Here is a 25085-nt window from a genome sequence, read left to right as displayed (position 1 = left end):
AGCAAGAGCATTCCTGGGAATCAGGGCCATGTTTTGTTTGTTCAAGGAGGAATAATATACTCCACCTTCTCATACAGTGGCTTCTGAACTGTACTCACCCCACTCCATATAATACACTCCCTACCCCTACCAATGTCCGCTAGGGCCCTAACTGAGATTTACTGTAATCAAATCAAATTTATTTATATAGCCCTTCGTACATCAGCTGAAATCTCAAAGTGCTGTACAGAAACCCAGCCTAAAACCCCAAACAGCAAGCAATGCATGTGAAAGAAGCACGGTGGCTGGGAAAAACTCCCTAGGAAAAACTCCTGAGAAAGGCCAAAAACCTAGGAAGAAACCTAGAGAGGAACCAGGCTATGAGGGGTGGCCAGTCCTCTTCTGGCTGTGCCGGGTGGATATTATAACAGAACATGGTCAAGATGTTAAAATGTTCGTAAATGACCAGCATGGTCAAATAATAATAATCATAGTAATTGTCGAGGGTGCAACAAGCACGTCCGGTGAACAGGTCAGGGTTCTGTAGCCGCAGGCAGAACAGTTGAAACTGGAGCAGCAGCATGGCCAGGTGGACTGGGGACAGCAAGGAGTCATCATGCCAGGTAGTCCTGAGGCATGGTCCTAGGGCTCAGGTCCTCCGAGAGAAAGAAAGAAAGAGAGAAAGAGAGAATTAGAGAGAGCATATTTACATTCACACAGGACACCGGATAAGACAAGAGAATACTCCAGATGTAACAGACTGACCCTAGCCCCCCGACACATAAACTACTGCAGCATAAATACTGGAGGCTGAGACAGGAGGGATCAGAAGACACTGTGGCCCCATCCGATGATACCCCCGGACAGGGCCAAACAGGCAGGATATAACCCCACCCACTTTGCCAAAGCACAGCCCCCACACCACTAGAGGGATATCTACAACCACCAACTTACCGTCCGAAGACAAGGCCGAGTATAGCCCACAAAGATGTCCGCCACGGCACAACCCAAAGGGGGGGCGCCAACCCAGACAGGAAGACCACGTCAGTGGCTCAACCTACTCAAGTGACGCACCCCTCCCATGGACGGCATGGAAGAACACCAGTAAGTCAGTGACTCAGCCCCTGTAAAAGGGTTAGAGGCAGAGAATCCCAGTGGGAAGAGGGGAACCGACAAGGCAGAGACAGCAAGGGCGGTTCGTTGCTCCAGCCTTTCCGTTCACCTTCAAACTCCTGGGCCAGACTATACTTAATCATAGGACCTACTGAAGAGATAAGTCTTCAGTAAAGACTTAAAGGTTGAGACTGAGTCTGCGTCTCTCACATGGGTAGGCAGACCATTCCATAAAAATGGAGCTCTATAGGAGAAAGCCCTACCTCCAGCCGTTTGCTTAGAAATTCTAGGGACAATTAGGAGGCCTGCGTCTTGTGACCGTAGCGTACGTGTAGGTATGTACGGCAGGACCAAATCGGAAAGATAGGTAGGAGCAAGCCCATGTAATGCTTTGTAGGTTAGCAGTAAAACCTTGAAATCAGCCCTTGCCTTAACAGGAAGCCAGTGTAGGGAGGCTAGCACCGGAGTAATATGATCAAATTTTTTGGTTCTAGTCAGGATTCTAGCAGCCGTATTTAGCACTAACTGAAGTTTGTTTAGTGCTTTATCCGGGTAGCCGGAAAGTAGAGCATTGCAGTAGTCGAGCCTAGAAGTAACAAAAGCATGGATTAATTTTTCTGCGTCATTTTTGGACAGAAAGTTTCTGATTTAATGACTGTCAACTACATGCTTGCTCCTTTTTTCAGACATTTCTCTATCTCGCCTTAGACTTAAACGCTATCTTTTATTACTATGACTAGCTTTTTTATCCTTTTGTTGAACATGATCTCTATATAGCCTTTTCTCTCAGCTCTTTTGTCCCTGCATTCTTTCACTTCCTGGGTTCCCCTTGCAATGCTGACAGTCTTGTCATTATCTCTCCATCAACTAGTGTTTCCCACTCAGCTCTAGGCCGATATCTTTTCCCGCTTGCTCCCCGTCTTTGTCACTTACTGTACCTCTCGCTTTCTTTCTCGCTCTCTCCGTTTTTCCCTCTGCCCTCTTAACATTTACCGGCAAATACCAGTGCTGCAGAGAAAGTAAAGACACCCCTTCCTGCATTCTCCAGTCAGTGACTTTCCAAAACCTCCTTCGGCATGCTGGAGTTGACTGCATACTTCCCCGAATCCAAACCAGATGTGGAATTGTAATGTATGGCAGCGTTTTTTTTTTCTTTCTCTTCAAAGGAAGACAAATGTGGGACAAAAACAAAGTCTTTTGACCATCCACACAGTGATGTAAAAATAGATCGAGATACATTTTCCAAAATCTAAAGCTGTCCTTCATGATTGGTTGAAAAAAGCACTGTAGAATTTAGGTACATTTCTTCTGTTATCATTTGGTGTTGGGGGAGAGTTATGGTACGCTTGGATAGACAGTTTGCAGAGGGGGGGATATATGACAATTGCATTTCGGGCTGTGCTTTACTTCTGAGAGTAGCTATTCATTCTTTCCTCACAATGAACATGTCCTCTCTTGGCAGGTAAGAATATGGTTTCATCACAATGTCATTTTTGAGGTTTGTGTCCCACATAGGTCTGTCCTTTTCCTGGGTTTCCTCTGCCTCTTCAAATCTCTAAATCACATCTCTCCTCTACACCTGCTCGCTCATTAAAAGCTAAGAGAAGAGACAAATTACAAATGCCCTGCCACAGGTACTCATTTGGCCTCCTTTATGTTTACGACACTCCCTCATTGGAGCCCTCGGTGTCCTCCCACCACCACACCAGGCTGTGTTTAAATGCTCAGGGACAATGACAGGTTAGGCCTCCTGTGTCTGGTCCTCTGCCCAGCCCTCCTTTTGGTGAAGTCAAACCCTCCACATAGGAGCACTGTACCGCTTTCTCACTACTGAGCTAAACTAAGCTGAGCTGTACTGGGCCTGCCTGTTTACGGTTCCAGCATAGTTGCTGGAACCATGTAGAAAGGACGATATGAGAAGAAAATATCTGAGCCAGCACGGTATGGCTCGAGTCTGCACGATAGTATGAAAATGGTCAGTAGAGACGAAGCATCTCGGTGCTGTTATTTTAGGGACCACAGAGAATAGTGATGGTGAATAGTGATGGTGATGGCAGTAGTGTTTTAGTGGGCCTCGGGCCTACTGATTGTAGCATCATGAAATGTGCGAGGAATGAGGATGTTGGTAGGTGGGCCAGGTTGTTCTCCTCTGAAAGTGGGGGAGAAAAGACGTAGAAGTGGCAACTCTTCAGCTGGATCCTCTGTTTGTTTACCAACGGCGTCCGATCTGTGGCTCCACTCCGAGGCTGGAAGCGTAAACAGCGGCGGCCACAAATTGCGCAATGGCTATGCATCCCGACCCGTGGAAGCTATGGAGTGCTGGGGCGGAGTTGGCCTGTTCCAACCGCAATTAAGGAAATGATGCATTGCTTAACAGGAAGTGTTGGTTTGACCTACCGAGACGCATCAGAGTTTAAGATATGCCTCAGGCATTTTAATCGTGACGAGTGTGCCTTTGTCCTCGTTTTTTATGTTGGGTACTATTGGAAAGCAGCTAGCTAGGTTCTGTGTCATATTATCCCCATGTGACTCGTCATTTGTCAGTTAGAAGCAGAAAGTATCTTTGTGGTCTGAGTGTCTGTTCATTGGGTTGTTATAGTGACTGTGTTTGGAAGCAGAAAGCATCTTTGTGGTCTGAGTGTCTGTTCATTGGGTTGTTATAGTGACCGTGTTTGTAAGCGTGGCGTTATCTCGTTTTCATTGGCTTGTTATAGTCACTGTTTTTGCAAACGTGGTGTGATCTCGTTATCATGAGCAATTTCCTCTGCTTCCTCTGACTTCATTGGCTCACCCCTTCCGCACAGTTACTGTAGTGTCTTTATCTGATACAGCGAATGCCAGCGAGTGCAGCTCACAACTAGAAAATACAAACAGATGTTGCACATGAAATGTATCCCTAGTTTGACTTTGTTGCTTCATTGTGCCTATAGTCTCTCATGTCAACTGACTTTCATAGGCCGAGTTACAGTGGCTTCAGAAAGTATTCATACCCCTAGACCTATTCCTCATTTTGTTGTTAGACTAAATTCAAAATGTATTACATGGTTTTTTTCTCACCCATTTTCATGCAAAACGCCATAATGGCAGTGAAAAGTTTTTTTTTTTTTTTTTTTTTTTGCACATTTATTGAAAATATCTCATTTGCATAAGTATTCACACTTCTGAATCAATACTTTGTAGAAGCACCTTTGGGGAAGTCTCTAAAAGCTTTCCACATCTGGATTGTGCAACATTTCCCCATTCTTTTCAAAATTCTTCAAGCTCTGTCAAATTGGTTGTTGATCATGGCTAGATAACCATTTTCAGGTCTTGTCATAGATTTTCTAGTAGATCGAAGTCAAATCTGTAACTCGGCCACTCAAGAACATTTACTGTCTTGGTAACATACCTATGACATGATGCAGCCACCACTATAGTAAAAGATATGGAGAGTGGTACTCACTAATGTGTATGTTTGGGGCAAATCCAATAACACTTTGTATTCAGGACAAAAAGTTATATTGCTTTGCCACGTTTTTTTGCAGTATTACTTTAGTGCCTTGTTGCAAACAGGATGCATGTTTTGGAATATTTTTTTATTATGTACATGCCTTCTTTTCAATGTCAGGTTAGTATTGTGGAGTAACTACAATGTTGTTGATCCATCCTCAGTTTTCTCCTTTCACAGCCATTAATCTATAACTGTTTTAAAGTCACCATTGGCCTCATGGTGAAATTCCTGAGTGGTTTCCTTCCTCTCCAGCAACTGAGATGGGAAGGACACACATATATTTGTTGTGACTGTGCGTATTCATACACCATCTAAAGTGAAATTACTAACTTCTTCATGCTCACAGTGATATTCAATATTAGCTTTTATTTTTTATTTTAACCATCTACCAATAGGTGGCATTCTTTGCGAGGAATTGGAAAACCTCCCTGGTCTTTGCGGTTGAATGTGTTTGAAATTCACTGCTCGACTGAGGGACCTTACAATTATCTGTATGAGTGGGATACAGAGATGAGGTAGTCATTCAAAAATATTGTTAAACACGATTGTTACACTCCTTGAGTCCATGCATCTTATTATGTGACTTGATAAGCACATTTTTACCCCTGAACTTATTTAGGCTTGCCATAACAAAGGGGTTGAATACATATTGACTCAAGACATTTCAGTTAAACATGTTTTATTAATTTGTAGAAACAAAAAAAATGTATAACGTAATTCCACTTTGACATTATGGATTGTGTGTATACCAGCGACAATTGTTTTTATCAATTTGAAAATAACATGTGGAAAAAGTAATGGGATGTGAATACTTTCTGAAGGCACTGTACTCAAAAGCCTAAAAAGGCAGCCTGTTGATGTCCTGATGTTAAGGGAAGTGGCCAGTCAAATGTCCAGTCATCTTCTCCTCTTAGCTTTCTCTGTGGAGAGTGTAGTCCTTGAATTATCAAGTGTTTAAATCCCAAAGGACACTGGCCTTACATTCCTGTTTAAAGGGATTGTAATCCTAATGACAGTCTAACACAAACAGGTTCTGGACCATGAAAATATTGTTGTGTAATTCATGCAATTGACATTTAACATTCGTCACCAAATGGAAAGTCTTATCTAGCGGACACGGCATGATGCATTGAGTAAATAAGGCAGGGAGAGGTCCCCTTTTGGCTTAGTTTTGAAATGGCCATTGCGATTGGACTGTAACACATTAACTTTTCTCGATATGCTCAACCGGGCCTTAAATGATATACTGAAGTGTCCAGCGCTGTATTTCTCTACCCATCTCAAAGCCAGCCAAGGAGCTTTACTCTGTCTGGAAGACATCCAGACAGTAGAACTGAGGAGCACAATGTGGTGGTATGTGTTTATCCAAACCCAACGTTTTACTTTTCCTCTGCTCTGATTTATGACCTTTCATAGGTTTCAGATCCAACGCCAAGATTGGATTTTCCTCTAAATGTCACCCTCTTCTTTGCTCTTTCTATCTATTCTATTCCATTTGATTTCTTCTTAATTTCTCATCACTCTCCTTGCCCATTCTCTGTCCCTCTCATATTCCCCATTCTAGCCAGTTTAGCTAATGCAGCAATTGTCATGTTTAATTCAAAAAAATACTAAGCAGCTTAATATTAATACACTACATGACCAAAAATTATGAGGACACCACTTAAAATTAGTGGCTTCGACTATTTCAGCAACGCCAGTAGCTGAAAGGTGTATAAAATCGAGCATACAGCCATGCAATCACCATAGACCGACACTGGCAGTAGAATGGCCCGTACTGAAGAGCTCAGTGGCTTTCAATGTGGCACCATCATAGGATGCCACCTTTACAACAAGTGAATCCTCACATTTTTTTGACCTGCTAGAGCTGCCCCGTTCAACTGTAAGTGCAGTTGTTGTGAAGTGGAAACGTCTAGGAGCAACAACGGCTCAGCTGCTCCCAGAACGGGACCGCCGAGTGCTGAAGCATGTACCGTGTATAAATCATCTGTCCTCTGTTGCAACACTCATGTCTTATTAAAATCTTGGGCAGATTTATGCATTTTCTAATAAATTCAATGCATTTAGATTGATTTCCTACTAAGTTCAATACATTTTTTTTATATTGTTGAATTCCATTTTAATCTCTGGATTCCGTGATTCTTTTCAGATTCTCTGCAGAGTGGATTGTATAGAGCCCTAGGTTCGGCCAGTAAAACACCATCATTAAATGCTAACATCTTGGTTGGTTAATGGTTTGGTTGCATTTCATTTAGGTTCTTTGTTACCTGAATACTTAATGACATTCTAGACGATTCTGTGCTTCCAACTTTGGAAGACCCTTTCCTGTTTCCGCATGACAATGCCCCCGTGAACAAAGCGAGGTCCATACAGAAATGGTTTGTCTATCTTTGTGGAAGAACTTGACTGACCTGCACAGAGCCCTGACCTCAACCCCATCGAAAACCTTTGGAATGAATTGGAACGCCGACTGCGAGCCAGGCCTTATTGCCCGACCTGACTAATGCTCTTGTTACTGAATGCAAGCAAGTCCCCGCAGCAATGTTTCAACATCTAGTGGAAAGCCTTCCCAGACGAGTGGAGGCTGTTATGGCAGCAAAAGGGGGAACAGCTCCATATTAATGCCCATGATTTTGCAATGAGATGTTTGACAAGCAGGTGTCCACATACTTTTGGCAATGTAGTGTATATGCATTGATGTTTTTATATAGACCAGTGGTTAGTTCAATGTGTGTAAACTATATTCCTTTGGGCCATAGGAACCATCTTTGTTTCACCTCTACTCCATGTTTTTGAGATGTTGTAATGTAGGAGAACTATTGGATAGACTCTGACGGACTGGCTTATCTTGACACTTTTCTCCTGAGGAGTGGCCATAGACTGTATGGGAGTACTCTTTGCACACCAGACTTGCCTGACCAACTGCAGAGTGCTGAGTGGTTAGAAGTAATATTCCTAAGGAGGCCAGCTCATGTCTAACACACAACCACTCCCCATATTCTGGTAGTCTGTCCTTTCTTTTCTCACGGTTTAAGATGGCCATTCATGTCCTCTTTCTTTTATATATGTCCTTGAAAAAGAACAACAACAGTGGTCTCATTCCCAGTCAAATAGAAGAGGCGTTTTGAAAGCGGGAGCACACATTCTTGTCGAAGTTCAAACAGTTGTAGTCGGTAATAATAACAAGGTTTTGTTGACCTTGTTTGAATCTCCTTTCCACACTTTGGAAAGGAGACTCAAAGATACAGCAGCATTGAGTGTGGTTGATGCATGTGTGTGAGGACACTGAACCTTTTGAGGATCTGTGTGTGTGTGTGTGTGTGTGTGTGTGTGTGTGTGTGTGTCTGTGCGTGTTTTGTATGTGTGCATATGTATGTGCTTAATCATAGAGTACACACAGACAAGCAAGAGCTTGAACTCAACACAGAACACCTGTTGGGTGAAGTACACAGGGCGATGTCGCTGTCTAGTACGTCAAGGGCTCTCCTTGCCATGTTTACATCGGCTCAGCTCCAGCAGCCTAACGCTTACTCATCAACACTCTCATCCACTCCGACAGACTAATCCTCCACACATGATTATAGATGACATTTCCAGAAGTGACACAAGTACAGTAGCGTCACGTTTTTCAGCCTCTAAGACATGCATGTGTTTCCCATAAGATTTATGCACTCTGGCAATAGATAGGCCTATAATGTACTTGGTTTATTTGGTTGTCTCATAAATATCACCCTTTTATATCCACATTTTGAAATCCTTTTAGAATAACTTTCTCTGCTCATGCTCTTCATAACATGTTCCTTCACAACAGCTTGTCTCTCAACAATGGTATTCCTGTGTCTGTAATTGTGAAACATTAGAGGGTTATGTCATAATTTGCTTGTGTAGCATACTTTGTGGAACTCGCTACAGTCTCTCTTTCTCGACAGCCAGGGACTGTCTCTCTCATCTGTTGATGTAACACACGGTCTACTGCTTTGTCTGGCAACTCTGACCGTAGCCAAACAGACGTTTTACAAGCGGATACTCTCATTGGGCGTTGGGACAGGGGAAGAGTGCTAGGGACTGTTCCCAGCGCGGAGTGCAACGGCCGGCTCGTTTGGAGTGAACCGAAGCGGGAGCAGAGTTTTATCAGGGGATTAGCGGACCGTCATTTAAACCGGACTGAGCACTGGGGTTGGTGTGAGGGAGCCTTAGCTAACCCATCTCTGCCGCACATCCTGAGTCTGAGCCTGATCAAACGGCATATAGTGCTGACTGACTTGGCCGCAATGAGTAAACAACTTGCATAGACTCATAGAGAAAGCGATCAGCCGCTCTATTGTTTTATCTCTATGCATAGAGAGAATCACGTTTACATTGCTAGGGTTCTATCTCTATGCATAAACCTCTCTCTGTTGGGTCTCCAATAAGCCCACCAACTTGTTGGGGGGGGGGGGTTGTGTAGACTAGACTGACCTTGACGCTCTCTAGCTATCTCACCGGATGTTCTGGCTGAGAATGAGACTTCAACTCCAATCAACGGCCTTGAAAGAGTAAAGGAAGTCAGAGAAAAAGGCACTGGTGAGGAGCCGCTCCATTTTACCTACAGTATATAGCATTTGCAGCATCTGGATGTGTTTCCATTGAGCTAAAATGTCTTTCAGGCAGTTACATTCTCTTTTGGGAATTATGCATGTAATATGCCAGAATGTATTACAAGTAACCTTCCCTACTGTAAGATATGATATCATAAACAGAATTGTTGGGTCGTTGGTCATCCTTGGCAGGGGAGGTAGTGCTTTCCTAGAAGTCTCTCTCAGGAGAATGTGTCACTCACTACTCTAGTGTTTGGGAATGTTACGAGCAGAAAGTGGTTTTTCTTAGTCACTGCGCCCCAAGCGCGGAGAATATGGACTCCTTCCGGGAATCCAGGATACACTGGGAGCAAAGCAGTGTGAGAAGTAGTCTAGATCGTTGTTCACTGAGTGCCATTTCCACATTCTTTCTCTCTCGCTCTCTCGCTCTCTCTGAGCAAACAGCAGCCCCCTCACTGTCTTTTTAGGGGGTGGTGGTGATTTGAAGGGTGGTCGTTTTGGTTTCTGGATTCAATCACTTGTGGAGCCCCAGGCTCGTACACTGACGTCATGCTCTCTCGCTGTGAGAGCCCAGGTCCTGTGGCATCCGGAGTTCATTTACCCATCAGGGCTCGCTGCTTGCCCCTCACGGAGTGTTGCTCTTGCATTTCAATACTACAAGACGTAAAGTCAAAACAACCCGTTCTGTCCTACCATAATATGTATCGGGCTTTGGAATATCGACGAGTGTAAAGTTCCCATCCGTAGTTTGAAGCCACTGGCTGCTTCCTAATCTTAACTGATTGCTGGCAGGCGGGTTATTGTAGCTCAAGCCGTCGTCTCCCCGGGGGCCATAAATACTTGTAAACTCAGCAAAAAAAGAAACATCCTCTCCCTGTCAACTTTATTTTCAGCAAACTTAACGTGTAAATATTTGTATGAACATAAGATTCAACAACCGAGACATAAACTAAACAAGTTCCACAGACATGTGACTAACAGAAATTGAATAATGTGTCCCTGAACAAAGGGCGGGGTTCAAAATCAAAAGTAACAGTCAGTATCTGGTGTGGCCACCAGCTGCATTAAATACTGCAGTGCATCTCCTCCTCATGGACTGCACCAGATTTGCCCGTTCTTGCTGTGAGATGTTACTCCACTCTTCCACCAAGGCACCTGCAAGTTCCCGGACATTTCTGGGGGGAATGGCCCTAGCCCTTACCCTCCGATGCAACAGGTCCCAGACGTGCTCAATGGGATTGAGATCCGGGCTCTTTGCTGGCCATGGCAGAACACTGACATTCCTGTCTTGCAGGAAATCACGCACAGAACGAGCAGTATGGCTGGTGGCATTGTCATGCTGGTGGGTCATGTCAGGATGAGCCTGCAGGAAGGGTATCACATGAGGGAGGAGGATGTCTTCCCTATAACGCTCAGCGTTGAGATTGCCTGCAATGACAACAAGCTCAGTCCGATGATGCTGTGACACACCGCCCCAGACCATGACGGACCCTCCACCTCCAAATCGATCCCACTCCAGAGTACAGGCCTTGGTGTAATGCTCATTCCTTCAACGATAAACGCGAATCCGACATCACCCCTGGTGAGACAAAACTGCAACTCGTCAGTGAAGAGCACTTTTTGCCAGTCCTGTCTGGTCCAGCGATGGTGGCTTTGTGCCCATAGGCGACGTTGTTGATGTCTGGTGAGGACCTGCTTTACAACAGGCCTACAAGCCCTCAGCCCAGCCTCTCTCAGCCTATTGCAGACAGTCTGAGCACTGATGGAGGGATTGTGCATTCCTGGTGTAACTCGGGCAGTTGTTGTTGCCATCCTGTACCTGTTCCGCAAGTGTGATGTTCGGATGTACCGATCCTGTGCAGGTGTTGTTACACGTGGTCTGCCACTGCGAGGACAATCAGCTGTCTGTCCCGTCTCCCTGTGTCTTAGGTGTCTCACAGTATGGACATTGCAATTTATTGCCCTGGCCACGTCTGCAGTCCTCATGCCTCCTTGCAGCATGCCTAAGGCACGTTCACGCAGATGAGCAGGGACCCTGGGCATCTTTCTTTTGGTATTTTTCAGGGTCAGTAGAACGTCCTCTTTAGGACACTTAGTTTTCAAAACTGTGACCTTAATTGCCTACCGTCTGTAAGCTGTTAGTGTCTTAACGACCGTTCCACAGGTGCATGTTCTTTAATTGTTTACGGTTCACTGAACAAGCATGGGAAACAGTATTTAAACCCTTTACAATGAAGGGGATTTTTGGGGATTTTTACGAATTATCTTTGAACGACAGGGTCCTGAAAAAGGGACGTTTATTTTTTTGCTGAGTTTGGATGTTGGTCCAAAGCTGCCTGGATGGGCCACGCAAGGGGGAAATAAGTGGGCTCCAGAATGCCTTGGATGATCCATTCCAGGCTCCGAAAGCTTGTACCCTTGGTTGTTTAGACATCTCCAATGCAATATTGGTCCAGCCTTCACTGAACTAGTGCTTACATCAAACGTAAGTGCTTGGCCATACTTTGAACGACTTGTTTGCAAGCTACTGATACAAATGAACTGGGAAAGGGCAATAAACAGATCCTCCATTTATTTTAGATGAAGGATGATGTCAGAACACCGGCTAACCTTTGCTTTCAGTACTGCATGAGTGTGCACATGCCTGGTTTCGTTCACCTGTTTGGAAAGCAAGGCTAGCGCATACCTGGTGCAGCAGATGCGTTTTGGTTTGACGGTGCAGCCTACATCTTAGCCTTGTGCCATATGTATAGACAAGTCATTGGCATGAAGCTAGCTAACATTTACTTTGGCTCACTAAAGAAAGTCATAGGTATTGAACCGTGGGGCTGCAAGCTCAAATTCCATCCGATCATCCATGTTCGGTTTAACCAAGGTGGTTGTCAGTGACGCCGGCCCCCCAGTTTCATGGCTATGAAGTGAATAATGGTTGAGTCTCTCAGGTCCTTGGGAGATGGGTTTCAGTTGCCTCATTAGTTGTAGTGATGTGGCAGGCTAGTGACGTGAACCAGAGACCGCAGGACTCCCCAACAGTAACGCTCCCTAATTTATGGTTCTGCTTATTGAAGGGGGAAGAGAGGGGGTTAAAAGTGCCTCGGCAAAATGGGTAAAGTGGTGTAATTTCAGAGAGAACACATCATTGGGTTATTTATGAACATTAGGAGCAGGTGAGGACATTTATCTTGATTGCATCACCCGACTCATTTGAAGCAATTCCACATGAATGACACTCACATTTTAAAATAAAAATAAAAAATGTACGTCAAACAAAAACCAACGATTGCAAGTTAAACAAACCTTACAACTCTATGCACAAGGACTACTTATATTAATTTCCACAAATGTAATAAAAACACATTTACTTGAACAGTAGAATTGACCCTCACCGAGAGCTGAAACGTGATAGTTTCGGTCTGATGTGGTCTTTGATCCAGTATCGTGTGTGTGTGTGTGTGTGTGTGTGTGTGCATATTAACACAGGCAGCACTAGACCTCTCAAGTCTTGATTTCATTATTTTATCAGACATGATTATTATTTCTGGGTGGTTGAACACTTAACACAGGGCTTTCCTTCAGCGACACTGTAATGTTTTGGCAACCAGATACTATTACCATAATGCACAAACAATATTATTGTGCACTTTGTGTACTTCAGCTAAGATATAGTATGTCATCAAACTGATGTGCCTTTTTTAAAAACTGTATGTATAAATATAACATTACAGTATATGTTAGTGAATATACACTACATGACCAAAAGTATGTGGACACCTGCTGGTCGAACATCTCATTCCAAAATAATAGGGATTAAAATGGAGTTGTTCCCCCCCTTTGCTGCTATTAGGATCAAATCAAATTTTATTAGTCACATGTGCCGAATACAACAGGTGTAGACCGTACTCTACAGTGAAATGCTTACTTACAAGCCCCTAACCAACAATGCAGTTGAAAAAATACGAATAAGAAATAAAAGTCACAAGTAGTTAAAGAGCAGCAGTAAAATAACAATAGCGAGACTGTACCGGTACCCACTGTATATAGATTCAATATGCGGGGGCACCGGTTAGTTGAGATAATATTTACATGTAGGTAGAGTTATTAAAGCGACTATGCATTAATAATAACGGAGAGTAGCAGCGGCGTAAAAGAGGGGGGGGGGGGCAATGCAAATAGTCTGGGTAGCCATTTGATTAGATGTTCAGGAGTCTTATGGCTTGGGGGTAGAAGCTGTTTATAAGCCTCTTGGACCAAGACTTGGTGCTCCGGTACCGCTTGCCATGCGGTAGTAGAGAGAACAGTCTATGGCTATGGTGGCTGAAGTCTTTGACAATTTTTAGGGCCTTCCTCTGACACCGCCTGGTATAGAGGTCCTGGATGGCAGGAAGCTTGGCCCCAGTGATGTACTGGGCTGTACGCACTACCCTCTGTAGTGCCTTGTGGTCGGAGGCCGAGCAGTTGCCATACCAGGCAGTGATGCAACCCGTCAGGATGCTCTCGATGGTGCAGCTGTAGAACCTTTTGAGGATCTGAGGACCCATGCCCAATCTTTTCAGTCTCCTGAGGGGGAATCGGTTTTGTTGTGCCCTCTTCACGACTGTCTTGGTGTGCTTGGACCATGTTAGTTTGTTGGTGATGTGGACACCAAGGAACTTGAAGCTCTTAACCTTGCTCCACTACAGCCCCGTCGATGAGAATGGGGGGTGCTCGGTCCTCCTTTTCCTGTAGTTCACAATCATCTCCATTGTCATTGTATGCTGTAGAGTTAATATTTCCCTTCACTGGAACTAAGGGGCCTAGCCCGAAACATGAAAAATAGCCCCAGACCATTATTCCTCCTCCACCAAACTTTACAGTTGGCAGTATGCATGGGGTAGGTAGCGTTCTCCTGGCATCCACCAAACCCAGATTAGTCCGTCGAACTGACAGGTGGTGAAGCGTGATTTATTACTCCAGAGAAAGCTTTTCCACTGCGCCAAAGTCAAATAGCGGTGAGCTTTACACCACTCCAGCCGACACTTGGCATTGCGCATTGTAATCTTATGCTTGTGTGCAGCTGCTTGGCCATGGAAACCCATTTCATGAAGCTCCCGACGAACAGTTTGTGTACTGATGTTGCTTCCAGAGGTAGTTTGTAACTCGGTAGTGAGTGTTGCAACCGAATGCAGATGATTTTTAAGCCCAATGCAATTCAGCACTCGCCGGTCCCGTTCTGTGAGCTTGTGTGGCCTACCACTTTGTGCTTGAGCCTTTGTTGCTCGTAGACATTTTCACTTCACAATAACAGCACTTACAGTTGACCAGGGCAGCTCTAGCAGGGCAGATATTTGACGAACTGACTTGTTGAAAAGGTGGCATCCTACATTGGTGCCACGTTGAAAGTCACTGAGCTCTTCAGTACGTGCCATTTTTATTTTTATTTTATACCCTTTTTTCCTCCCCAATTTCGTGAAATCCAATTACGATGTTGTCTCATCGCTACAACACCCCAATGGTCTCGGGAGAAGCGAAGGTCGAGTCATGCATCATCCGAAACATGACTCGTAAAACCACGCTTCTTAACACATTGAAGCCAGCCGCTCCAATGTGTTGGAGAAAACACTGTTCAACTGATAACCGAAGTCAGCCCGGCCTGCCACGAGTCCCTAGAGCGCAATGAGCCAAGTAAAGGACCCCCGGCCTAACCCAGACGACGCTGGGCCCATTGTGCGCCGCCTTATGGGACTCCTGGTCACGGACAGTTGTGACACAGCCTGGGATCGAACCCGGGTCTGTAGGGCTTTAGACAGCTGCGCCACTCGGGAGGCCCAGTAAGGCCATTCCACTGCCAATGTTTGTCTATGGAGATTGCATGTCTGTGTGCTTGATTGTATACACCTGCCAGCAACGTGTGTGGCTGAAATGGCCCTATTCACTAATTTGAAAGGGTGTCCACATACTTTTGTGTATATATAGTGTATGTAGGCCTATCCTCGATTTGTGTTTTCACAAGTCAACTGTCATGAGTTTGACATGAGGGTAGTCAGTCTTCACCGCTGTCTCGGTTGGTGGTCCAAACAGATCTCCATCTCTTCCCAACATAAATATTTACCTCAAATATTTGCATTTACCGCATTTTCCTTTCATCTCGGAGACAGTAGATTCAGAGGGGTTGATAGTGTTACGGAGGAGTGCAAGCAAAGCCCAGAGTGATAGCTCTGTGCAACTCCTCTCTCTCTGTGTCTGTCTGCGTGTGCATCTCGCTTTCATCACACAGCAATAAAAGTTAATAGCTGTTTTGAACTACCTCTCATGAATGCCATGTCTCCATCTCCTGTTCCCCCTCTTTCTCTCTTTCTCCGATTTCACTCTCCCTGCTCTCTCTTTCTCCTCTTTCACACTCCGTCTCTCTCTCTCCATTGGGTGTTACGTTTTAGTTAAACTTCAGTTCAGTTAAAGGTGAACAGTGGAAAGTGAAAAGAATGACAGACAGAAAAATGCTTGCAAATGACAAATTTAACAGAACACCTGTAGTGTTTTTGTAACATTTTCAAGTTCACTGATGGGTACTGATGTCTCTCCTTTCCAGAGTTCATCTCATCTCCCCCTCTCCACCCTGTGTGTCCCCCTCTCCCTGCCTCATTGCCGCTCGCCTTCCCTAGCACAAAGGGTTCATTTTAAAGGCTCATGTTCATGCCGGCACTGTTTTTCTGTTGCAGGGATGGAACAAGTCACAATGAGCGACCGGTTCGACTGCGACAACTGCAAGGAGTCCCTATACGGACGCAAGTACATCCAGGCAGATGGGGGAGAGGGGGACAACCCCTACTGCATCCCCTGTTACGACAGCCTGTTCGCCAACACCTGCGACGAGTGCAAGGAGCTAATCGGCCATGATGCCAGGGTAAGACTTTTGATTTTGGATCCGCTAGTGGGTTATGTTCATTAGGGCATGCAATACTTGTTGAGTCAATTCAACACTGCAAACTGTTGTTGCATGGTAATGAGTGGTAGTTAGTAGTTCTCGTTAATTATGCATTCTGTATGCTAAATGAGGCAGTTGTCTTTCATGGTATGAATGTGGCAGTTAAAGGTTTAGGCAAATTTAACATGCCATTACAGATGGTTTCCAACCAAGCTCAACCAGCCAGCCACGACGTGTCAGACCATGAAATGTTGTGAGGAAAATGTCTCCTTGTTCTCCACAATGAATGCCGTTTTAATATTTCCTTAATGGAAAACACAAACACATGAGGCTGATTATTTGCAACAGTAACAAGAGGGAGTGGATGGAATAAGCGATGAGGGTGGGTGTGTTCTCTCTCCTGCTCTCTCTTCTAGCCCTCTCAGTCTCTTCGAGCCCGCTCCTCTGCCTCGCTCTCGTCTTCAGCCCTCTCTCTCTCTCTCTCAGCCCTCTCGCTCTCATCTCAGTCCCTACTCTCTCGCCTTCTCTCAGCCACTCTCTCTCGCTCAGCCCTCCTCTCTCTCTCCTCAGCCCTCTCTCGTCTCATCTCTCAGGACCGCCTCTCTCATCTCTCATGCCTCTCTCTCTCTCTCACCCCCTCCCTCCTCCACCCTCAAACTCGACCCTCCCCCCCCCTCATCTCTCCCTCTCTCTATCAGGCCCTCTCAGCCCCCTCTCTCTCTCTCTCTCTCTCTCCCCCCCCTCTCTCTCTCTCTCAGCCCCCCTCTCTCTGCCCTCTCTCTCTCTCTCAGCCCCCCTCTCTCTCACTCTCTCAGCCCTCTCCCTCTCTCAGCCCTCTCTCTCTCTCAGCCCTCTCTCTCTCTCTCTCAGCCCTCTCTCTCTCTCTCTCTCAGCCCTCTCTCTCTCTCTCTCTCTCAGCCCTCTCTCTCTCTCTCTCTGCCCTCTCTCTCTCTCTCTCTGCCCTCTCTCTCTCTCTCTCAGCCCTCTCTCTCTCTCAGCCTCTCAGCTCGGGGATTCGACCTGCTGCCCCAGGTAGCCTATTCCCTCTGTTCATAACCAGAAACCCCAGTGTTAGCTTGAGGTTTCCTGGTACTTGCAGTGTCAGGATGACCTGGGAGTCACCAGAGTTGTTTTCATTACAGATCTGGAAACACTTTACATTAGTTGTATAATGCACTCTTTTCAGATAATATACAATACTCGACCATGGTGGTCACAGTAGTTCACTGGTCATTTGAAACAGGGTCACCAATGCAATTGTATCCAATGTACATGTGTAGCCAATCACTTCTACCATACACCTTCCATTACATTGTGTGGCCTACATTGTACTCCTTTCCAGAAAGTCCTAGGAATATGTGTCTATAAATTGTCTTAGATGGAAGAATAGAATGACAAAGTACTAATCTTGCAAATGTAACCGGTATTTTGACCTGCTCCCAACTACTCCAAACACGCCAAAAAAGCACCGGGTCAGCAACAGTGCAGCGCCCCTGGAGCAGTTTAGGAGTTAAGTGGCTTGCTCAACGGCACAACGGTAGTGGATGGTTGCTATGATTCTGATCTCTACTGTTGCCCTTGTCGTATCTCCAGGAGCTGTTCTACGAGGACAGGCACTACCACGAGCACTGTTTCCGTTGTTTCCGCTGTGACCGCTCGCTGGCGGACGAGCCCTTCACCAGCCAGGACGAGGCACTGCTGTGCAACGACTGCTACTGCAATGAGTTCTCATCCAAGTGTGTGGCCTGCGACAAGACCGTCATGCCAGGTACTGGGGGGGGGGGTGCTGCGGGAGAAATTGTGGATGTAAAGAAATGAATGGAACTTTGCCATACCTTTCCAGCCATTACAACGAACCCATCCTCTGATTTCGTGACACCAGCCTCCACTGACATGAACACACTCACTCCTAGCATATATATATTTAACAGGCTACACATACTGTACACTACGTGACACAAGACTGTAATCATGATCTCCCCCACGTCCTCGGAAATTGTTTGTCCTCGCGTCACCCTGGCACTGTTCATAATTTGTGCAGCTGAGTGTTTAAGATGGTCTGAAGATATAGGACACTGAACATGAAAAGCACAAAGAGGCTTTGTCGTAAAGCTTGAGATCTAGAGAAAGATCTTTGACAACGAAACATTTGCACCAAGCCAGAGAAAGAGAAACAGAGGAAGCGAGAATGTCAGAGACAAAAGAGGGAGAAGAAAGAGTTAGCGAGTCAGCGTGGCCGGGGCAGAATGTGACAGAGTAATTGCCAGCTTGCCTTACTTGCTGTCTCTGAGCCAAATCCCCGTGCCTTGGAGAGTGGCCAAGTGTCTGATGATAACGAGATAAGCCTGTAAACTATTTCGGCACCACTGTATCAGCCAAAACGAAAAAAGTCGTAAAACAGCAAATGATTCCAGGAAGAGTGTGGTGGAGGTGGTGTACCTTCTTTTTTTTTTTTGTGAATACTTCTCTTTTAGTTGAGACAAAAATTCCCTTCGCTGTATTCAGAATGCGTTGATGGTGTTGGATGGTGTCAGTAGAGATGTCAGATAGCTAATTGTAAAGATGAATGTATCATGTTTCCAGAGCCTGGAAAATAATGACATGTTTTAGTGCCAACCAGATTGGGTATAGTGTCATATTTTTCGATCACACTTTATTTGGACGAATAATTTTTCTTTAATGAGTTGGACGAGAGGGATTTACTCCAGACACCCGAACAGGCCCTCATCCCTGTCATTTGCAGGAGAAAGAGATGGAGGTAGGGCGGAAGGAGATCGGGGTGCCTTGTGAGGATCCGGCAACGTGTGGCAAATCTGCCTGTGTACGTTAGCCAATTGTAACGATGGCAATCGCTGGATAATAAAGTGGACGAACTAAAAGCACGTATATCCTACCAACGGGACATTAAACTGTAATATCGTATGTTTCACCGAGTCGTGGCTGAACGTCAACCTCTTCTTGAACTGCACTGTTGGTTAAGGGCTTGTAAGTAAGCATTTCACGGTAAAGTTGATGCTTGTATTCGGCGCATGTGACAAATAAAGTTTGATTTGAATAACATACAGCTGGCGGATTATACACTGTATCGGCAGCGGCCTCTAGTAAGACACCTTAGTCATAGACTGTTCTCGCATGGGGGAGGAGGTGTGGGGGTGCTTTGCTGGTGACACTGTCAGTGATTTAATTAGAATTCAAGGCACACTGAACCAGCATGGCTACCACAGCATTCGGCAGCGATACGCCATCCCATCTGGTTTGCGCTTAGTGGGACTATCGTTTGATTTCAACAGGACAATCGTTTGATTTCAACACACCTCCAGGCTGTGTAAGGGCTATTTGACCAAGAAGGAGAGTGATGGAGTGCTGCATCAGATGACCTGGCCTCCACAATCACCTGACCTCAGCCCAATTGAGATGGTTTGGGATGAGTTGGACCGCGAGTGAAGGAAAAGCAGCCAACAAGTGCTCAGCAATGTAGAAAATAGTAAAAATAAAGAAAAACCCTTGAATGAGTAGGTGTGTCCAAACTTTTGACTAGTACTGTAGATGATCTACAGATAGTCATACTATCAAGAAAGTATCTTTAGCATCTAGGGTTAGGTTTAGAATAAGGGTTAGGGTTAGTGGATTGTTTGTTGAAATGTTGTTGACAGTTATTGAACATTATCTGTACTTGGGAGTTGGGACTATCCAAATAAAGTGTTACCTATTATTTTGATGTTGTGATGTAGCTAGTGGTTTCTTGCCTAGGGTGTAGTTTTGCACTGTTAAGCTTCACTTGGTAAAGCTCAGGTGTCATTTTTCTTAGAACTCCATACCAAACTTAAATCACCTCAAGAATATCCCCTAAGCCATTTGAATGGAATCCTGGAATCCTCAGAAGCCCTCTGTCACCTAGACGGATCTGATAGAACAAGACCTGGGTTCAAATACTATTTGAAATCTTTCAAATACTTTGAGCATTTGCTTTAGCCTGCCTGGTGTACCAGGTGGGCGGGGTTTGCACATTTTGGACTTTTCTATTGGTTCCATTGCAACAGGCAAGTTCAATCAAGTACAGCTTTAAGTATTTGACATTGTTTCAAAAAGTATTTGAACCCAGGTCTGGATTGAGCTACAGTAATGTCGGTTGCCAGGGATATTCAGCCAAGCGGTGAAGTGTTGTGCACTCTTGACAGGGCTTTTTCTTTTTGTTCTCACTCAATTTTCCCTTCAACAAAGTATTTCCTCAACAGTGGGACATTCTGTTGCTATTATCGCTGTCAACTGCCATTCATCTTCTGACTTGGACCTTCTTTTTCTTTTTTCTTCTTTTTTTAATGCTTTTTACTTCAATATTGTCTTCTACCAAATAAATATCTCCTTCTTTCTCACTTCATTTTTCTCTCATCTATTTTCTCTCCTCTCTCTATCTCTACACTCCCAGGCACGAGGAAGTTGGAGTACGGTGGCTCCACATGGCACGAGGGATGTTTCATCTGCCACAGCTGTGAGCAGCCCATCGGCTCCAAGTCCTTCATCCCAGACAAGGATGAACACTACTGCGTGTCCTGCTATGAGGACAAGTTCACCCCGCGCTGCACCCGCTGCAAAAAGGTCAGTGTGAAAATTTCCCCCAAATTCCCTCTGTTTATTCCCTGCTTATTCCTTATTTCCTGATTCTGGGAACCAAAGGGGTTAAGGAGTTCTGTGGCAAAAGCTTTAACAGAGGGTATCCATTCTGTGATAAAAATGTTTCATAATAATACACCTATTGAGTGTTTTCCATTCTATCATTTTGACTTGTGGTCTTTGACTAACTATGATGACCTTTGACCCTCTCTTCCCTCCAGGCCCTGGCTAAAGGGGGCGTGACGTATCGGGATGAGCCGTGGCACAAGGAGTGCTTTGTGTGTACGGGCTGCAAGGTGCAGCTGGCAGGGCAGCACTTCACCTCGCGCGAAGACAACCCCTATTGCCTCAAGTGCTTCGGCAGCCTATACTCCAAGAAGTGTGAGGCATGCAGCAAGCCTATCACAGGTAGGGTCAGAGGTCATAGACCGCTATTATGACCCAGTAGCAGGGGACAGTTGAGAAAGTCTGCTATAGACATGGATTTTTTTTCTGAAGATCCAGGTTAAGTGAGTAATTGTTGGCCGTGTTCCAGACTGCCTACATAGCAGTCGCGCACCAAATCTCAAAAGGGATGGATATCATGGGATTCAATCCATTTGTTATTTTTACTCGTGTCGACTGCTTTGCGGATAATCTGATTACACATGTTTATGTATGGGAGGAGACCTCAGTGGCTACTTGCTGTTTGTTAAATAACAATTCCAATGTTGAAAATAACACCTTCCTGTCTTGTCCAGGTTTTGGTGGGGGGAAGTACATCTCGTTTGAGGAGCGGCAGTGGCACCAACCCTGCTTCACCTGCACAGAGTGCTCGGTTTCTCTGGTGGGGGCGGGCTTCTTCCCCAATGGAGACCAGATCCTGTGTCGCGACTGCAACACCAATAGCAATCTATAGACCACACACAGACACCGTATCGCCCCTCTCCTCACACACGCCCACCTAGGTCAACCCCAGGGCCACCCATCACTGCCAAGGTTGTTAACACAGACCCATAGACTGCCTCTCAGGTCATGCCAACACACACAACTTGCTCACTAGACCACAGCTCGATCCCTCATCCTCCCACAGAGCTTTCTGCTGCTTGCTGTCAAATACCAGAGCTAAGCATCAGGCTACTGAAGCACAGACACAGACAAAAATCAGCCAGACTAAGGTTGATCTAACTTGGCAGAGGCACGTTTTCAATGTTTTCATTGCCAAATAGACCTACTTTTCCTTCACCTGTATATATGAGTGACTTTTAGGTCAGATTATGTTTGGTTTAACAGAGGAAAAAGTCTTATCTTTGGACAGAACTGAACCGTTATGAACGATTAACTGATTAGTGGTGTCATTTGATGGATTGCCAATGATCTACCAACCAAAAGAATGATCTACCAAAGAAATGTAATATCTGCCATCAAAGAATTAACTGGTATGGGGGAAAACTATAGATCTGAATTCACTGAAGAATTGAATTCCAGTATCACTACTTCAATGTGCTGTATTAGAGGCTATAGCATTTTAATATGTGAGGATAACATTGACCAACATGCCAATTGTCCATCGAACATTGGTCGAAATCATACTGTTTTGATGTAGTTGCTATCTAGAGTGGAGAGGGGAGATCCACTCCAAGGCTTTCCTTCTCCACAATAAGTTGTGACTATGTGAAAAAGTTATGTGCCTTTAAAAAATGCCATACTTTATATAGTATGTATTATCAAACCAAAGAAAAGAAAAATGCTTACAGCTATGCATACTTTTTGCTAGATTCTTGTATGAACGCATCACCACTAATCTATGAAAGCAACACTTTGTAAAGCAGCCACAGAACACTGATATTTACTACGTTGTAAATATGTTATGCAAGTAAAATATGTTTGAGTGATTCAATGCTGATAATTGCAGTTTTGTGCATGGCTGTTCTCCTGTGTCAATTAGGTTTCAAAGCAGTATTTGCTGTCATGCTTTAGTTGTTACTTAACCTGTAGCCGTATCATAATTATTTGAAGAGAATATTATGTTGCAGTGGTTTGTTTATGCAGTTGTCAAACACTGCTCTAGAAAGTGAATGTCCTTTATAGTATACCAAAGAATAGGTCCAATAGATGAAGAAAAATATAGAAATTGAGAGAACGTGAAAAGAAAAAGCTTGTTGTGCTGGAGAAAACCAATGGAGTCAGTTAAGACATTAAGCAAAACGTTGTCATGTATTTGCACTATGGCTAAAATATTCCCCTTGCTCCCATAATTTGTGAACATACAAACGCAACTCGAGCATTTATATGTGGAGCAACACCTAAACCACTCTTTGCCTTTAAATAACTATTGTTTACTTTTTTCCATATTGACACTTATCTATGATATTTTTAGTCAAGCATAATTCCTTTTTTTGCCTTTGTATTTAATCTTTCTGTTATTATCGCTGTTGTTTGATAATAAATGGGCTAGTCCCAAAGAAGCTGAGCTGCATTTCATCAACTAAGTGGTATGCATGTCTTTGTCATTACCACACATGGGTTCAAATGCTATTTGAAATAATTTCAAATACTTTAGCTGGGCTTTATTGAGCTTGCCTGGCGCAATGGAACCAATAGAATAGTCTCAAAACTGCTAACCCCGCCCATTGGCACTTCAGGCAGTCTAAGGCAAATGCTAAAAGTATTTGAAAGATTTCAAATAGTATTTATTTGCCTAAAAATTACATTGATTGTTGCTGTTGAGATTGTCAGGTATAGAATTTAAAAAAAATAATAATAATAATTTTATTTCATTATTTTGAGCTTTGATGCTGGCAAGTCAGAGTTGGCAAATGTGCTTTTTATGATTCTAAAAAATGATGGAGAAGCACACCATCGGTGTGATGGAAGAGTTGATTCAAATCAGTTAAGTGTATTCTGTTAAATTGTTCATTTGTATGACCTGTTTATAAAATGTAATTAAAGAAATCTTAATTCAAACTTAGTAACTTTCATTTAAAAATAATAATGTTTCATCGAAAGCCAGATGTTTTGGACTTAGTTTTAGTGAAACACCTCTTCTGGTCTTAATTTTGACAGTTCATTGCAAAAGTGATATTTTGGTCTTTTTAGTAGTAAATCTAGCTCTTTTTGCTCTTAGTGGTTCAACTCTACCATTGAAATTGTGATGTAGAGGCACCTACAAGGTGCTTCTAAGTCATCTCAAGGGAGGTATTCAGTATGAAATAAATAAATATATAATATAAAAGCAGGTGACACAATGGTCTTGGTAAGTGGAGTGTGCCAATGATATATTGCATGATGCTTCCTTGACCTAACTACTGACGTTACACAAAATTCAAAAGGAAGTAAGGTCCATTTCCGCATATGAACAAATTGAACGTTTATAAAAATGTACTGTATGTGCTTTTACGAATAAATAAAACGTGTAGGCTATGAGGATTATGTTTATATTCGTAGCTACATCCATTGTAACAAGAAATAGATGACAATGGTGGTCATGTCAACTAGTTTTTTTTGGTGGCGCAGTCCGATTAAAACAGTTGGCTCATAGTTCAATCAATCAATCAAATGTATTTATATAGCCCTTTTACATCAGCCGATGTCACAAAGTGCTGTACAGAAACCCAGCCTAAAACCCCAAACAGCAAGCAATGCCGATGTAGAAGCACGGTTGCTAGGGAAAACTCCCTAGAAAGGCCGAAACCTAGGAAGAAACCTGGAGAGGAACCAGGCTCTGAAGGGTGGCCAATCCTCTTTTGGCTGTTCAATGATTGTGAGTTCTAATTCCACATGGGACTGTATTTACAATATTAATTCAGTGCCAACACAATTCTCATTCTGAAAAGTACTTGTGAGATAGGTCACCCTGGTAGTAGTTGTAGGTTTTAATACAGTACCCAAGACCAATCTGTGAGTTAATTTGACCATTGGAAAAAAAGGTACTGCGTAAATACTGCAATGCAGGTTGGATTGAATTGAACCCCTAGTCTTCATTTTCAAGGTGATGATTGCACTTTTCTTCCCAACACAATACTGCAATAAATGTGAGTCCACATTTCAAATACTTTTTGTGTGCCCAATGGGGGATTTGAACTTTGCACTCTGCAAGTGGCAATAGATGTCAGGAACTCTCCAAAGCCATATTTACATCCGATGCACATTATTTTATTATCAGAACGTGCCAGTGGACTTCTGGTAAGTATGCTTTAGTGAAAAAGTGTTGGGATTAGGTACAACTAAATTTACCCACCCCCAAAATGAATAATTACGTGCAGTTCCCCCCCACCCACAACTTCTCACCTGAATGCATTTTTTGTATTTATTTGAAGGGGTTGGGCAAAGGTTGAAATTGGGGTTGAGATTTACCCTAATGTGTGGGTTGATGTTGTGCTAGTGATCTTATACTGTATACAGTAAGTCATCCAGCTCGGCACTTGTTTGTGCA

At 44.1% G+C, this 25085-nt stretch overlaps 1 protein-coding gene across 2 annotated transcripts in view; it reads left to right on the top strand.

Annotated features, from left to right (window-relative positions):
* The window catches only part of LOC115176917 (four and a half LIM domains protein 3), a 47152-nt gene extending 23535 nt beyond the window's left edge, over positions 1-23617 (top strand). The window contains exons 1-6 of one of the 2 annotated variants that reach the window (XM_029737322.1): positions 9019-9145; positions 15855-16039; positions 17654-17828; positions 20487-20656; positions 20893-21079; positions 21412-23617. In XM_029737322.1, the coding sequence (XP_029593182.1) occupies positions 15857-16039; positions 17654-17828; positions 20487-20656; positions 20893-21079; positions 21412-21569 (873 nt within the window). In that variant the 5' untranslated portion in view covers positions 9019-9145; positions 15855-15856 and the 3' untranslated portion in view covers positions 21570-23617. Of the gene's footprint in view, positions 1-9018; positions 9146-15854; positions 16040-17653; positions 17829-20486; positions 20657-20892; positions 21080-21411 lie in introns of those variants that run through there. The other variant, XM_029737315.1, reaches the window with a different exon arrangement.
* The last annotated feature ends 1468 nt before the right edge of the window (positions 23618-25085 follow it).

The sequence above is a fragment of the Salmo trutta genome, chromosome 3 (genome assembly GCF_901001165.1).
Source record: "Salmo trutta chromosome 3, fSalTru1.1, whole genome shotgun sequence".
Lineage (NCBI taxonomy): Eukaryota > Metazoa > Chordata > Actinopteri > Salmoniformes > Salmonidae > Salmo > Salmo trutta.
Note: the sequence above shows the minus strand (reverse complement) of the source record. Positions and strands in the feature narration are given on the sequence as shown.